At 38.9% G+C, this 17,726-nt stretch overlaps 1 protein-coding gene across 1 annotated transcript in view; it reads left to right on the plus strand.

Annotated features, from left to right (window-relative positions):
• The window catches only part of PRTFDC1 (phosphoribosyl transferase domain containing 1), a 48,610-nt gene that overhangs the window by 1,819 nt on the left and 29,065 nt on the right, over positions 1-17,726 (plus strand). Inside the window, exons 2-3 of the mRNA XM_063303510.1 lie at positions 3,589-3,695; positions 6,044-6,227. Of these exons, the coding sequence (XP_063159580.1) occupies positions 3,589-3,695; positions 6,044-6,227 (291 nt within the window). The remainder of the gene's footprint in view (positions 1-3,588; positions 3,696-6,043; positions 6,228-17,726) is intronic.

Consider the following 17,726-nt stretch of genomic DNA (forward strand, 5'->3'; position numbering starts at 1 on the left):
ATTATAGCCCTGGTAATACAGGGCAGTTGTTGCTGGCATTAAAATATAAGGCAGGCAATGATAATTCCTCTCTAAATCTAAGAGCTTTTTACCCAAAATATACACTTGAGAAATAAAGTATTTGGGGTGATGGCTTTGAAGAAAGATTGCACAAATTGTCAATGGCTATTACTCAGGTGAAAATTGCCATATGATCATTCCAATGTCTGAGGCCCTAACAGTCTGTATAGTAATTTTTGGGGAATGACAGTAGGACAGGGAAGACCCAGATTCAAGTACAGGTAGTCCTCGACTTACGATTTAGTGACCATTCAAAGTTACGACAGTGCTGAAAAAAGTGATTTGCAACAGGTTCTCGCACTTACAACTGTCGCAGCGTCCCTGTGGTCACATGATCAAAATTCAGGCACCTGGCAACTGGCATGTATTTATGACAGTTGCAGCGTTCTGGGGTCATGTGATCGCCATTTGTGACCTTTCCAGTCAGCTTCCAACAAGCAAAGTCAATGGGGGAAGCCAGATTCGCTTAGCAATCACATGATTTGCTTAATGACCGTGGCAAAAATGATTAAATCAGGCATGACTCACTTAACAACCACCTCACTTAGTGATGGACATTCCAGTCCCAATTGTGATTGTAAGTTGAGGACTACCTGTAGTGGAAGCTCACTAGTGATTTTAGGCATGATGCACTTTTCAGGCCAACTACTACTTATTTTCTCTCATTTTTCTGCAGCTTCCCTAGCTGCTTCTCTCTTCTCTAGCGTAACCATTGGAAACAACCAGAGAGAGCCATGAAATCTCTGCTTCCCAATTTTTTAGAACAATCATCTGAAAAGCCAAGTTCATCCAACTTTGAAACCACCAAACCTGCCTAAAGTGGAAAAACTTCCACACAAAATATGGACCCTGGAAAAAAAATCCCAGTTTAGACAGATTTCTAGCCCACACCTGTGGTAGGAAGAGGCATCTGCCAGTCAGTTCCTGCCACCAATATTCAGACTGAGAAATAGCAAATTATGACTTGTTAATTCAACAAACCATGGTTAAACACAGTGTAGTTTGTCTTGGTATATAAAGCCAATCTGTGTTCATTTACACGAAATCCTTGCAGGCACCAATCCTTGCCCCACTTACAGGAACTCAGTGGAATTTGCTTTTCACAATCTGTGTTGTGGTTCTAATTTTGTGAAGCTGCCTTCAATTCTTATGTTCTGTTTCACAGCTATGTATTGGTTTTAAGGAGAGCATCACCTAGTAGGAAAAGAGACAGGTTATCTCTCCAAAAGCAAGCTAGAAATCCCTCTAGCTGTCATGGGAACATCATTTAGATGGGGAAATTAGGGGCTATTAATCTTTTTCTGTGCTACCTGCCCCCAGTTCACAGCATATGACAATTTTCTCACACAAATATAGATAAATGGCTGTTGTTACAATCACTTATCTAAGTGGATTTGTACACCAGAGCACAAGTGTGTATTTTTAAAAAAAATAACAATGACCTATATCGATTGGCTGTTATACAAGTAACTGCAGTGAATATTATTAAAGCAAACTTTTTCATTAGTTTTCTCTTGAATATATTTAAGAGTAGACTATGAACCTCCCAAGAATCTGTGTTCCCCTTATAATGAAACCTAAAAGAAAATACAGGAATATTACCCCTGTTTTTATATTCTATGGACATAAAAGAAAATTATGTAAAGTTGGATCTAGATTTAATCATATTTAGAATAGACTCATTAAATCAGTGAATTAAAGTTATGACTAAGTCAGGATGTCTCACATAAAATTTACCAACCAGCTTGTCTTAATAAAGATGCAGTATTTTCTGTTGTATTCTTGTTCTCAGAATGCTACCACTGTGCTTATTTTGGGAGTATAGCCCAGCTTTTCTTAGAACAAGGGTAAGCCATTTTGAAGGATCAGGGACTTGGTGTTGGCCAATCAACCTTGTAAAAGGTTGTAGGAGTTCTCAGAAAGAGGGCCAACATTTCCCCCTTTTTAGATTGGGATTTAAGGGTGGGAAGAGGCCTGTGGGAAGCAAACTGCTTACATTCCACCCATAAACCTTCCTTGAAAAATGGTCCAAAATGGTCAGATGTCAACAATGTAATTTCAGACCATTTGTAGGACTTCAAGTCGGTTTTAGTCCAGTAGTGTTTCAGCCAATCTTGAGAGGATTCAAGAAGCTACAAGGGTTGGACCTGGTTAATAACTGGTTAATACTTTGATGAGAGATAACTGGGAAATCCCAGGTCTCTAGGCTAGACATGGAAGTCAAGCTTGACTTGAAGGAGGCATGATTTGCCTCCAGAAGCCTCACACTTCCATTCCCATCCTTAATTTTGCAAAAAAAGAATTTAAAAACCCGCTCTGAAAAAAATATATAAACTTCAGAATACTGGCTCTTTTGCTGGAAGATGTTGATAATGCGATCTTGGGATGCTGGGGACTGGATTCCTAGGCACATTTCTGCATTAACTGATTTGTTGCTGAACTATTGGTATACTGCAGTCCCTTGCAGATATGACCAGCCTGGGTTTTGACTCAGGCAACTCTCTGAAAAGCATGAATCATGAGAAACTATGCCATATGCTTTTGTGAATTGTTTTCCACGTTCCTGGAATTCCAGACAAAGTGGCAAGCTAACCTTGAACTTTTGTCCAGATGGATGATGAGATATTTCTTGCCAACATCCTTTAATGAAAGTTGTTCAGAGGAAACTCATCCAAGGTTGGATGTTCCAGTACTAGTTTAAAATACATTTAGATCAGAGCACGTACCAACACCTGAAGGTTAGAAATAGAATTCTGTACTCTTGTGAAAATATTAAAAAGGCGTAAGATATCCAGTGCAATCCCAGTGTGTTGTGTTGAGATGAGCCCAAGGCATCTCAAGAAGACTTCTGCATGAAATACATTGGCTGGTTCATGCATTGTGCTAAGCCAGGAGTCAGCAACCTTTTCTGGCCCTGGGCACCATCTTTCCCCGGAAAATTGCTGGAAATTGTTGAATCGTCAGAATTTAAGAATGTCAAAATTGTGTAAGATTTGTCTGTCTTGTTCAATGTTGACAGTTACAAAAAATTAGTTTAAATCAAAGTTTGAGGAGGATAGAGGCCATTTTATGAGTGGAGAGTGGGTCTTAATAGATGTGTTGGTGTCCACTGGCACTGTTGTTGCCAACCATTACATTTAATCATTATTTCTTTTAAACATAGCTTGTTAATAAGCCACAGTAACTGGATTCACACACAAAACTAAACTAAACTACATCATTATGTCTTGATCTGCTAGAATCTGAAGCCAGATTTTTTTTGCTTTGCTTGATTTTTGGATTAATCCATTTAGATACACCTTTTCTCCTCTGGTGCCTCAAGATAGTTGCACAGATTCCCAGAAACTGTAGCCAGTGAACTCACTGGGAGGTGAAATCCAACATGCTGGCAGCATCAAGATTTTGATAATCTCCCATTCTTCATATTGCTCCATTCTTTGTATTTAAAAGTCTATTTCTTAGCTAAGTTTAATAAATTGCAGTACAGTACAAAAGTGTGCATTTTAACCAACTTGTATCTGCTTACAGATTTCAGATGATTGGCCAGGATATAGCTTGGATCTGTTTACATATCCACAGCATTACTGTGGAGACCTTGACTATGTGCTCATACCACATGGGATCATTGTTGACAGGTAAAATCTCTGGTGGATTTAAAAACTTGGGCTTTATATTCTCTGTAGGTACAATCCTCCAATAGCTAATCATAGTTTTGAGTTGCTTGTCGATTTTCATTTTTTGTTCTTTCATCAGACAGCTTGAGAAGTCTCTTTGTAAGTCTCATTTCTATCATTCAGAACTTCCCAGACAAGGAGGAGTGGCTAAAATTCCAGAGTGTGAATTTAGATGTCACATTAAATATTGTTACTATAAAACAGGGGTTGCAGATCCATTTAAAACTAGAGGTTCCAATTTCTGAATATTCATTTGTTCCAAGCAAGTTTTTTTGCCAGTTAGTAGAGGAATTAGGTTCACAACTTGTTCTAAACCATGGTTGGATGTAACCATGATTGGAATAAACTACAGTAGCTGGGTTTGGTGCAATACTAATTCAAAATCTAGTTTAGACTTATTAGCATGTTTCAACCAATTGATTGTGACATATCCAAGGAAATCCAATGATGTTATATTTTGGATGTGAAAATTTAAACTATAAATCTTCAAATCTATACATTCTGCACAGTTCTAGATGGCTGTCTTTAGAAGACTAAGTGGGAAAATATCTGTTTTATATTTCATGCCTTAAGACGGGCGGGCCACAACACTCAGCAACCCTAGCAACATAGCTGATGGTGAGAGATGCTGGGAGCTTTGCCTGTTTCAAATAGTAATTTACAGTTTTAAATAAATTCTGTCAAAATATGCTTTTGTTCTTGGTGGCTAGGGAGTATGCCATGATGACCTGTCCTCCAGAGTATACTTTAAATTCTTAGTGTATGAGACACTTTGAATGTTAATAATGGCCTAGAGGCTAAATGTCTAAGATGTAACTCAAGGTGCAGAGCAAAATGATGGAAAAAGAGCATCTCTTAAGTAACTTTCAGTGCCTCCTGAGGCATAAAAACAGCAGTGACTTAGGATTGCTGGGTTCCCCACTGGCTAATCAACATACTTTGAAGATCTGGTATAATAAGCTGTGAAAATGTGCTACGTGGTGACAGAGGAATCTTATAGTAGGTTATATGTGAAACATGCTTCTGAGTTGTGAAAATGCCTATAAGAATTCTGATATTCTTGGGTCAAAATGAGACAGTTGCATCAGAATTTGGAAGGCGGTGCTCATCCAAATATAGATATAGTTCAGGAGTGGAAAACTAGTGCTTAAAGTGAAGTCTCTTTTGAGCTGATCTGTGCTGGTAACTTCACAGGGATCGACATGCCAATTTCTTGGCATGATATAGAATTCATTTGTCCATGTTTTCTTTTTTCTTTTTAATTTCCTGGCCTGGCCTACCCTTGAGGTTTCCTAATGATCTCCTGTTTAAGTACTAACCAGGTCTGGTCTTGCTTAGTCGTCAAGACAGCCAAGTTCTGGAGGATACTGGATACCCCCTAGAATTACATTGCCAGAGTTCAGTGGCTACAGGTTTTTGGCATTGATTTTCATGCAAATGAGAATGAAAATAGCTCCCACAAGCCCTTGCTTGGCTTAAAGCATCTTTTAAAGTATTTCTTTGCAATAAAGCTACCCCCCCAAACCTCCCCCCTTGAAAAAGCAAAAAAATTGGTTCCCTTTCTTCAGTGATGCCACCATTCGGTATTCCACTACTGAGTCTGGTGGAAAAAGTTTTGATGATTTCAGTTTCCTCTGTGTAACACTGAATGCAAAATCACTAAGGCACAGCTGCAGCCAATTTCTGATGGAACTAGCGAATCGCCTTTATTTATTTATTTATTTATTTTATTTAAAAGACTTGTCTGGCTACCCATCTTAGAACCACAACTCTGGGTGGCTCACAACAGTTCTATAAAACCAAACACCATACAAAATATAAAAGCAAAAAATAATAAAAACAAACACGAAGAAACCTCGTGCCACAACCAGTCTCCCTTGATGCAGCCAACAGAATTCTTCCAATTCTGACTTCACCCTATCCCAGTGCTTGGTTGAACAGCCCTCTCCTTACAGCTTTCCGGAAGGTTAAGAGGGTGGGGCCTGCTGGATCTCAAGGGGACAGGTGTTCCCCAGGGCAGGGGCTGCCATGGAAAAGCCACATTTCCTAGTCCCACTAGATGGCAACATTTAAGGGAAGGGACCTAGAGTGTGCCTACTGTATTCAATCTGGTGGAAGAGGCAGATATCCTTAAGGAGAGGTGGTCCTGCAAATAACCTTTTTTATGCACTACAGAAGGAATCAAAATGAAATTGTTTTTAAAATGTAACTGTGTATGAAGTTGAATATGGTTGCATTGCACCAAAACACATGTGTGAACTGGAGAAACCCAAGTCTTACCTTACATTTATCTTTAATTCTTGCTTTAGGATAGAACGTTTGGCCAAAGATATCATGCAAGACGTTGGATTCAATGACATTGTGGTTCTCTGTGTACTTAAAGGTGGCTACAAATTCTGTGCTGATCTTGTGGAGCATATTAAGAACCTCAGTAGAAACTCAGAAAGGTTCATCTCCATGAAAGTTGACTTTGTTAGACTGAAAAGGTATCGGGTGAGTAATGAATTTACAGAAGCAAATACCTATTTAATGTATTGTGATTTGATTAGTGCAGTTTTCCCCAGTCTAATGCTCTACAGCTGCATTTGGCCTAGAGTTCCCAGAATTCCTAGTCAACATGGTCCATGACTATCCTAGCTGAGAATTCTGGGTATTGTTCCCATATAAATAGAGGACCCCAAGTTTGATTAAGACAGGATTGCATCACTATTGATGAAATCTGATGAATTATTTTCTTCAGCAGAACAAGAACAATTTCCCGGTTCTCCTTGTACACTCAATATCTGTTCCAAAGAGTCTCCAAAAGTCTGAAGCAGAATTGGGGGTTGCATTGGAAAGGAGAGGATGGAAAAGTCCCATTAGAGTTCATCCTTTTTTTTTCTTTTTTCTTTAAAAAAGGTTTCACAATGGATTTCCCCAAGCTTATGCTGTTGCGTGTCTATGAATAGACTGATACAGTAATGATAATAAACTGTATTTTAATAGGTTTTTCTTTTTCTTTCCTGAAGAAAACATATCTTTGGGAAAGAAGTGTAATTTAAGATCCTGCACTGACTTTACTAGTGTCATGAATTCTTTATCCCAGCTAGCTTCAGAGTCCCCTTTTTCTTGGAGAAATAGAAGAGAAGTTGAGCCAGTCATTTGTCTGTTTGTTTATTTACTGCCTGGAAGATTCCTGGAATTACTTAGAATCATTGGACCTGTATTAAAACCTACTTAAAGCTGTACTTTAAACGTGTTTTAAAGTGAACTTCAGGTCAGCTAGCTGCAATTCAATAAAAGGTAACCCCAGGTTCTTTGGGGGGATAGGGTTGATCCAAAATTGATTTTTCTTTTCCAAGTTGCAGTGGCCTCCCCTCCTCATAATGCTGTAGAGCAAACAAGTGTAGAAACTGGGGAATTCCAAAAGCAGTTTCTGATATGGCATGTGGTCTCACAGCTGTTGAAAGCAAAAAAAGTGAAAAATTCCTCTGCTTGAACAAGGCCTCAGGAGTGAATCTAAACAGCTCTTTGGATGGTTGCCACTGTTTACAGTGGATACTCCCTTCTCTTTGGGTCATGAATATGTATGATATCTGGAATAGGAAGTTGAAGCATCGGTGGCCAAGATTGTCCACATTTCTTTCTGACCCCGCAGGCTTGAGTCGAGCTCAAAGAACACTTCAAGCAAGAAGCATTTCTGGTTGTCCCTTTGTTCCTTTGGTATTTGTACCCTTTTTTTTTTTTTTTTGCCTTGTGGTTTCATACCATTTCCTAACTGGGATGCAGAAATAGAACACCAAATTCATCCCTGTCCTATAAAATGAGTATTTGCACATCTGGATTGGTTCACGGTTGCTTGGATTCTGTTTTTGTACCAGTAGCACTACAGTTACATATCTCTGAGCTGATGCGACAAGCAATTTGTGAATAAACATTCATTTGACTTTAATACTTTAATTCTGCACGTGTGGATCACTGGCTTTCTGTCTCTCAACATTCAGTTGTCCTCTTCAGTTTAGCCTTTCTTTCTCGGTTCTTCATATCTTACTCTTCCTTCCTAATCCAGAGAGCAGTTTTCTTTGCTTGGTTGATTTTTCTACCTCTGAGGATCCCTCTACTAACCATTTCCCATTTCTCTTTCTTAAGGGAGTCCTGCTGTTTTTCTGTTCATTTTATGCAGCTGTGCTCTTTTCTCTCTCCAACTGTTTGTCTCCAAGAACCATGTCCAAGTCTTGTAAACAGTAGTGGGCTTCTGATGGGTGTTCTTGCTCGATGTTCAGCATTCATGGCTAAAAGGTTAGTTTGTCACAGACAATGTTAAAGGGCAAGAGGGGAGGGAGCTTCTCAATTGAAGCACAGAGAACATTTCCACCAAAGTTGGTTTATACACTTGGTATCACTGAAAAAGAGGAGAATTGGAGCTGTTTAAAAGCTTGCTGTTTTATCACCCAGGTGTACAACCTGGGTCCTCAAGTATTCTCTGAAAGCCTTGGGTGGAGTCCAAAGGACTCTGTAAGTTGTTCCAAATTTGTAAATGTTAATATGATGGCAGGGGAAATTATGAATAAAGGACTGGAGAGTAAGTGAGATAACAAACAAACAAAAAATTAAATTGCCAATCCATTTAAATGAAATCAGATGTACCCATATATTTATCCCCAGGAAGCTCCTCCTCACCCCTTAAAAATCATAGGCAAACTAGGCTCTGCTAAAAGGGGCCAGCTGTGTTGTCAGAGGGTGAGGGGGGAATCTCTAAACCAGTATTTCTCAACCTTGGCAACTTTAAAAGATGTGGACTTCAACTCCCAGCTTTTTCCCAAAAGCTGGCTGGGGAATTCTGGGAGTTGAAGTCCACATCTCTTAAAGTTGCCAAGGTTGAGAAACACTGCCCTAAACATTAACAGCACCTTCTCAGAACAGTTTCTTGGATTTGCAATTCGTCAAGAGCAATATTGATTTGACCTGACTGCCACAAACCTTCTGAGAAGAGATGCAAGCTTTGTAACCAATTTATTGTACTCAAGTGGTGCTCTTGTGAGAGCACCCTTCATTCTAAACACTGTTTCGTATATGATACTTTTGAAAGCTGTTTATGGTATTTTTTCAAAAAGAAGTACCACATTTGAAGAAAATGGTCCCCTAACTATAAGCTCTTAGAATATGAATGAATATATATATATATATATATATATATATATATATATATATATATAAAAATAGTGGTTCATACTTATTTTTAAAAAATATTTTTCTCATGCTCCTCTAAAGCTAAACCTGAAGCTTGAAAATGCCATGTTCAGCTTCTGTTATCAACTCTGTATTTATCCATGTGTCACTGGGAATCATCAAAACAAAGTTTCAAGGATATCTAGTTAAGTGATTTAGAGTTTGGAAAAATGTATAGCTTGAATCTTTTGACACACATCAGAATTTATGAGAACAAGAACATAACTACTTCAGAAAAATGTGATCATACCCTGAAAAACCTAACGTACCATGAACGGGGTGAGATGGATATTACAGCAAATACATTTACTTTACGTGTTTCCTTTTTCTGTATCCTGTTGTTAAATTTATTTTGCAGACGTTCCTTCTTGGTGATGTTATCATCAGCAGAAGTTAGTGTTTCTGAACACTACAAATGTATAGCAAGACTGGCCTTGTGCATGGCACAGAGCTGATCATTTGGACATGTTGGTGCCGTTCAGTAAATAGTTTAAGTTTTTGAAAACGGCTGCATTGCTGATTTTAGAAGCTTGATTCTCATTTTAGCTATAAGCTATACACTAACTGGAAAGCTGTAGAGTAGTTCAATCTCCTTTGCTGCCCACAAAGCCCCCTCTTCCATGTAATGCTGGGCACTGTATGTAGCATATACTTCAAAAAGGCTTAATATACTTTAGGATAATAAAATACACAGCCCCCCACCCCACCCAAACCAGGGAAAAAAGCATAGAACATCCAGGCCACTCCCAGCCCCCCTCCACCCTTTGTATATCTCCTTACCTACTGCAGTCTTGGTCCATACTAGAATCATTATGGCTGCAAAAGAAGTTGCATATTCTTGATCTCTTGTCCAAGGGCAAGAACGAAATCCCTCCCTATGTGGCCTCCAGTTCTTTTCAAAAGAATTAAAAACAGGTATCTTGTTTAGTGAATCACACATTGAATGTATTGTGTAGTTTGGCTCCTAAACTGAGATTTATGATCTCAATGTTAAAATATCTTAATCATTGAATACAGGTAGATAATTTGGACTGTAGCATCCATCATTCCTAGCCAACTTGACCTTTGGCTCAAGCCACTGTATTTTGGAGATACTTTTGGCATCATGGGGAAAAAGCAATGCCTTGGTTTCCAGTGAACTAATTGCTGTACTGTATAGACGTGTTGTTGTTGCTTTCTTGTATGAGACTTTGATTATCACTGGATGTCCTGATGCTGATTTATAAAACCTTCAGCCTATAATGGGGTAAGAAATGTTAAGCTGCTCAGACATAAGAACGTTTCCCTGGCTAAAGAATGATGCTAAAAGAAATTACCAACCATTCCCTGAAAACACAATCGGTCTAAATGAACTGCTCTTAACTCGCTGGAACAAGGAAAATGGGACATTTATTAGATTTGCTGATCCCATTTTGCCAGCTATATATGCTTTTTTAGTGTGTGGAATATAGAAATTGTGACCCTAATAATGTATGCATAGCTGTTTTACCCCTGCCGTTAAGCATCTCTGTTAATTCTTTCGGTAATGGCTATTTTTCCCTTTCGGAAACATCTCAGATCAAGCATTCAGTTCCCTGTGCTTTCCTATCTGCAGTTGAAATGGTGATTTGTGTTGTCTTCTCTCTCACTATGTGGTCATGGATTAATTACCAATTGGCGCCTGCCTGGTGGAATGAATTTCCATAACCCTTGGAGCCAGTGTTTGAACTAATTTAAGATGAGTTTTCAAATGAGTGGGACGGCCAGGGATGAGAAGTCAAATTAGCACATGATTTGGCCCTCTTTTATGAATGTTGGCAAGGGATCCTTGGCAAATAAATCTTCTTTCTCTCTCTTTTGGTAGGGACTGCTTGTTTTTTCTTCTGTTCAAAGAGAACCCTATTAATATGTTGGGGAAATGTGAATTATGCCTCTCATAATTGCTCATTCTAATTCCTTCAAAGCTGGGTACAGAAATGACTGTTTCTGCTGTATTAATACTGGGGTTTCCAACCATTCTGGCTTGAGGAGACATGAAAATGATATGGGCACTCTCATGAAACAGCTGCTAGGGAGTGGTCTATTCACAAAATGGCTGCCAGGGGACATGACAAGCCATCAAGCACTGATTTATCAAAATGCTATCTGCCCTTCCATTGTTCTCCCTCCTGGCTTACTGCCTATTACCTCTGCTTATGTTGGTTCTTACTCTGGGCAGTTGGACACCCTTTCATGGTAAGGACAGGGCTGCAGCTGCCCATTATTTTTATTTTCTAGGAAAGCTTATAGGGCCCATTGCATCCAAAATATTGGCCTGGATGGCTATGAAGCACCACCAGTGGGTTGGGAGCTTGCTACATGATACAGATGCTGTGTTCTCTTGTTCCAGCAACAAATGTTTTGTAGTGCAAAATTCAGGTAGCTTATTGGCAAACAAGAAGGGACAAGGATTTTTTAGCATGACTGGAATGGATATTTTGCAAAAATAGGGGTAAGGTTGATATGGGAAGAACCATGGAGTCTTGATATGGCCGAAGATCCATTCATTAACTTAACTGAAGTTCAACTGTAACTGCTTTCTCTCTAGAAAGAAGTCTTACTTGCTACAGGTGATCAAACCTGAGCATTTTGAAAATTCTGCTAATGTTTCTGCTTGTTTTTCAAATAGGCACAAATTTTTACCTATCAGATAATTGCCAACTTAACTGAATGGCTGGATCATTGGCATTTGATTTGATAACACAGTATTTCACAGACCTTTTAATAGCATTTTTCCCCTTTAAATTGGATGAGGGTCACATTGGATCTAAATGCCAGGTAACAAAAGAAACCCCCATCTATGATCTCTGGACTGGAGAGCAGGAAATTATATAAGAAATAGAGACTAGCAAAAGCTAGATGCAAATTAGGATTCTGATTTTATTTCATGGGTTACAAAGTGAGCTGTGGTGACTTTTTTCTCTCTTTCTCATTGTATGATAATGCCTGACCGAATTAATCCTCTTCCGAGTAGTTCTTCACTTCTTCATTCTTACTGAACGCTAGCTAAACATCTCCTGCCTAAGAAGCAAAGAAGAAAAGTTCTGTCACAATTTCTTAAAAATTATTTGTATGCCAATGGTATCAGTCACAAGTGGAAACTTTAATGTGGTGAAAAACAGATACCCATTAAAGTTAAAACTATTTTTTAAAAAATTGACAGTTGATTAAAAGTCAGCTATCAAAACATAGACAGAGCAGCATGATTAAAAAGCACAGTCTCTTCTAACGATCGAACAGACTCAAAAGTCCATCTGAAAGATTTGATGGTCTTTCTCAAGGTAAGAATTGTCTACCAGTGAAACAAATTGCCTCATGATTGGCATGTTCCTCTTCACTGGAGGGCTTCATACTGACGCTAGATAGCTAGCCCTCTGAAAAGCTTTATTAGCTCCTGCACCAAGCAGGGAGTTGGGCTATATGGCCTCTGAGGTCCCTTCCAACTCTATGATTCCAAGAGGCAAGAGTTAGCTTAGCTTATCCCAGTCTCCTGCCTTCCAGGTGTGTTGGATTACTTCTCCCATAATGTTGAGCAGCAAAAGAATAAAGATTTTATTCATGCATGCCATGGAACTCAGCCCTTCTTGACATTTAAGTTCCTTCAGTGCAGAGTTTTTAATATATTTTTAAACCGCCCCAGCTGCTCAGCCTGTATCCTATCACCATCCTGTTGAAGAAATAGCTGTTTTCCTATTGGCAATTCATGATTTGGGAGATTTTGAATCATAGCAATGTGCTTAGGCTGCTGTAACTATTACCTTACTTCCTTTTCCTGTATGCTAACAACACTACAGAGCATTTCCTTTCATTTAACTCTGGAAAAGGGGCATCATTAATTGGAGCAACCCTGTAATTTCCCCAAAGATTGGATGACATCCTCTGCTGGCATCTCTTAAACCTTGTTCCTTAAAATAGATCCAAGTCAGTCCACTGCCTTGTGAGGCATAAAGCAGAAAGGGCCTAGGCTACACTTCAGAAACGCAACAATTCAAGAGTAAGACAGCGTCTTTTCACTCAACCCTGCCTATCCTGTGATCTTTCAGTTATTATTAAGGAGGTCTTGTGATACGGGACTTGTTTTGTGGTGAGATAATGGAGATACTTTGAATATCTGCTGATACTCAAAAACTACTCCTCAGGGTCCTTTTCAATTATAACTGGAATTATATGGTGACTTTGGTAGATATGCTGGAATGCAACACCCGAAATTGTCACAATGTCCAAATATAGCCCAACCTTTCCTACCTGGTGACATCTAAATAAATTGTATTGCAGGTAGCACAGTGTTCAGCAACCTGACCTATGACTGTGTGACTAGGAATTAATGAGGATTATAGTCTAGCAGATTGTGAGGGTAGCATGTTGGAGAACAGGCCCTTTCAGTATCATCTGGTTTAATTAGTGGTTTTAAGTGTTTTAGGAGAGTTTATTTTAAAATGTTTTTAAAGTTATTAGTTGCTATTAGTACTGTGTAGGTAATGAAACGTATTTTTGATAACATGCCAACAAGTCATTGTTGACTCTAGCGACCACATGGATAGATTTTCTGCATGACGATCTGTCCCTAACCTGGTCTTTCAGGTCTTCCAGTGGTGCACTCATCACCACTGAGTCCATCCACCTTGCTGCTGGTCGTCCTCTTCTCTTTCGTTCTACCTTTCCCAGCATTAGAGTTTTCTCCACAGTGCTAGGTCTTCTCATAATGTGTCCAAAGTAGGACAATGTGAGTCTGAATGAAGCATATACAAATTCCTTAAATGATAAATATAGTATGGTGCCAGTGTACTTTACAGTAGTTGCTTCTATGCATGGTGACTATCCTCATATTTCCATTCCAGCCTACTAATTAACATGAATCTTAACTTTTGCAGACTTACAGGTCTTTAATACCAATGACTAGTTTCTCTTTATTATATAGATGCAGTAACATTTATTAAGTGAGTAGAACTAATCTGGGTTTTTTCTATGACATTAATTCTTTACATGGTCAGTGAGCCTATGATCAACTTGAAAAGTCTTTTTGTTCAATTACTAAATTTCAGTTTACTGCCAGTATTATCACTTCCATAAGATAGATAGCTACAACATTAAATCCCATACCTGAACCCAGTTCATTTCTTCACCATTCAGGTCCTGGAAATCCCACATTAAAATGTAACTTATTCTTAAACTCCTGTAATATGTACATGTATTTGGTTATGAAACCTAAAAAGAATGGTGTAGCAATTAAGGCACCAGACTAGAAACCAGGAGACCGTGAGTTCTAGTCCTGCCTTAGGCACAAAGCCAGCTTGGTGACCTTGGGCCAGTCACTTTCTCTCAGACCTTGGAAAGAGGCAATGGCAAACCACTTCTGAAAAACCTTGCCAAGAAAACTGCAGGGACTTGTCCAGGCAGTCTCCAAGAATTGGACACGAATGGATTAAATAATAATAATATAATAATAAAATATGCTGGTCTAAACGTTATTGATTATTATCAGTAGAAGCTTCTAACGACAGAATGGCCTTCGTGAATGGCCGCAACACTCTCCTCTCAACTGTGCTACAAGGAATGTGTAAGAAGATCCCTTTCCAAAGCGTTTGTGCCCCTGAGTTGGTGGGCAGGTTGAAATCAGCAAACACCTCTTCCGCTCCTCTTCATTTTATACAGCCATTGGCAGTGCCCTTGATCTCCACTACTCGCCAAGTTACGAGGGTACCCTAATCAGCTTTACATCTACCTACTACTGTAATTTCTGATTCCAGCCTCCAGGTAACGTATGTTGCCAGGCTTGGCTCAGCTGCCTACAAAATCCACCATGTCCTGATTGCCAGCTAGAGACAGTCAGCCTCAGCACGGCACCTGCCAAACTGTTATACTGTTATTAACCTCCCATTTTTCAATTGTGTAGCTTTTTCTGCTCCAGGTTATTTTTTTAGCATTGTAGATAGCATAGCACAAATTTGGGTGTATAGCAGACTTACATCTTTTATTTATCCATCTCCTAACTCTATAGTTACTGTCCTTAACTGTTTTTAAACACAGACTGATGTTATGTGCTGTAGTTGTGAATGTCATATTTTCTAAGTTTTCATGTTGGTCAAAAACTCAAATGAAGTTAGATTGGATTCCAAGAATATTTGTTTCTGTAGAGGACAGTTGTTGCTTTTATATCCTGCTTACACACTTTCCAAGGTCTCTGATTGACAGTAGGGTGCTGAAACTTGTGGTTTGATCCATATAGGTTTTTGCAGGTTCTCATAACTTGTTCCTTTTTTAAAATTTGCTTACAGTATGCATAAGAATCCCATTTTCATCCCCCTTCCTGACCTATGTATAATATTTGTAGATAGAACAACACTGGAGGTGTGCAAAGTCTGCTGTTCCAGAAGGGAACTTGTCTGAGAAACTACTTCCGGTTTGGAAGATTAAATTACAGAAAACAGCTGGACCACCCTCTGAATGGCTGGACTAATGTGGTCCAGAGAAGTAGTAGAGCATTCTGGAGTTACCCAGAATAGATATAAGTTTAGTAGACCCTTAATGATGAATAACATTTATACTTTTGATCGGCTTACAGATCAATAAAGAAAGGATCCCTGCCGATCTGACTAGACAAGAAGAGGTAAGACAGCACAAAAAGAAAAAGGGGAAGGGAAGGAAATATTCAGATATGCCAAGTCAATGCTGATACTGTAATCAGAAGGTGTAATGTAGCCAGAAGTTGTCAGAGGTCTTATGAGGACTAGCTGGACAGAAACAGCTCAAAGAGAAGAGGAAATCAAAATTGCTGTTTGCTCAGCTGAGTAGATGGAATAGCTCTAATTCCTGCTTTTCCCTCTAGTATAGCCAATGGAATGCAATCCTATCTATGCACATGGATTCTGTGGAGATTCTTTCTGAGTAAATAAAGATAGGATTACACTGCCAGTTAGTAAGAATGGTGTTTGTGCAGAAGGAGTTCAAGGGCAAGCTGCAAGCTATGACACTCTGGATGAAATATCACATCACAGAAAGGGTGTATGATTGCAAAAGGCTGTGATTGTGTGGTTACTTTGTTTTTCCAATAGCTTTTTATTGACTCTAGAAGTTATTTGTGGTAATTTGTGAATTCCTGGAAAGTGGACCAATCCTAAGATATGACCTTATATTTTAAAGTGATTTTTGCAAAATGAATTCTTAAATGCTAACACACCAAGCAAAAATATTTTGATATTGGAGCAGAATTTTAATACTGTTTTCTATAATTCTCAGATTCCAAGTTAGAGCTCCCTGCCAGACATGGCTGGAAATTATAGCCCCAAACCACCCGGCTAAGGAAGACCATTGTAGATCTATTGTGAACTGCCCAGAGTCCCCCGTATGAGGGAGATGGGCGGTGATAAAAATATGATAAATAAATCTACAAATGCATACCCCAAAGGAGCTCTTCTCTCACATGTGGATACTGAAATCTCTATTCATGGCTATGCTAGGCAGTCACCTAGATCTGTACATAAGTAGCTAACAGATACTTATTCTCAAAGAAGCCTAATTCCGGTTTGCCATAAATGGCATGCATTTTATGCACCTAAAAGACTTCTCCCAATGCTTCCAACCTATACATTAAGGTTAGCTAAGGAAAACCCGTTCATGGCCTGGCTAGCAATGTGGTGGTAGGAATAGGACCTCCTCAGTGGTGTACCTCTGATTATGGGACTTGCTCTTGGCAGAGGGGGCTGTCCCCCCATTGTCATGTTTCAAAGAACTGAAATTGTACTGGCTTGGACATTTGAAAGGTTAGAACTACCCTAGGACCAGTTTGCCTTTTAATATGAATTTTGTTTTAATTGTTTTATGTTCTGCTTTATAGGAGCCTATAAAGCCTTATACTGTTACTTATCCATTTGCCTTTATTAAGCATTGGTTTATTGCTCTTTTACATCTTGCTTTGGGCTCCTTCAGGAGGAAGAGGAGTATGCTACTAATAATAGTAAATAATAATAATTCTGATATTTACCCTTCCCTGTCCAGCATACATAAGGCTCTCTGTAGTGGTTAGTCTTCAGTGCGATGTTAAAAATCATTTTGCAATAACCTCTCTGATTTCACAAGAGACTGTAAGTAATTTAATGTTGTATACACTGGCAGGGTTCACATAAGAAACTTGACTCAGTCAAAGGTGACCTGAGTATGTTGTGCAAACACCCAAGTCCAGTCTTCCTGTAGACTGGCTGAGTATACCACAGTGCCACTGTGGGGTTGTTGGGCAGATGTCAAAACATCCCTATACAAAATTGGCTTTGGGTAAGTTAAGAAGTAGGCCAGAATATTGATCCATATTCTCCTTCTCTGCCCTCTTTATAAATACGTCCATTCAACATTGATTACACCTATTTTGAGAATCAAGGCAGACAGTATTTTTGCATTCTTATCTTCTACATTTCTCAAATGTAGCTATGTTCATGAATCATATGAATCAAAGATGTTGGCTCATCTAATGTTCAAGGAAAGGTGGTATACTAGCAGATTTTTAGACTGAAAGCTTAGGGTATATGGTTTATGTAACTATGAAAGTCTATCTTGTGAATTTGGATTAACTTTTACTTTTGTGCTTTTGTTTTTGTTTTGGACCCTAATAACATTACTTACTTACTAAAACCTAAGCAACAGTAAGGTAAAAAAAGTGTTTGTTTTAAATCAAAGCAGCCCTGGAGTTATATTGGATTAGCCTATTCTCTCCCAGTTGTGCAAATACCAAAACTCACTCAACTGTAGGACAGTTTCCAAACCCAATCCGTATGA

Source organism: Candoia aspera, chromosome 4, assembly GCF_035149785.1.
Source record: "Candoia aspera isolate rCanAsp1 chromosome 4, rCanAsp1.hap2, whole genome shotgun sequence".
Classification (NCBI taxonomy): Eukaryota; Metazoa; Chordata; class Lepidosauria; order Squamata; family Boidae; genus Candoia; species Candoia aspera.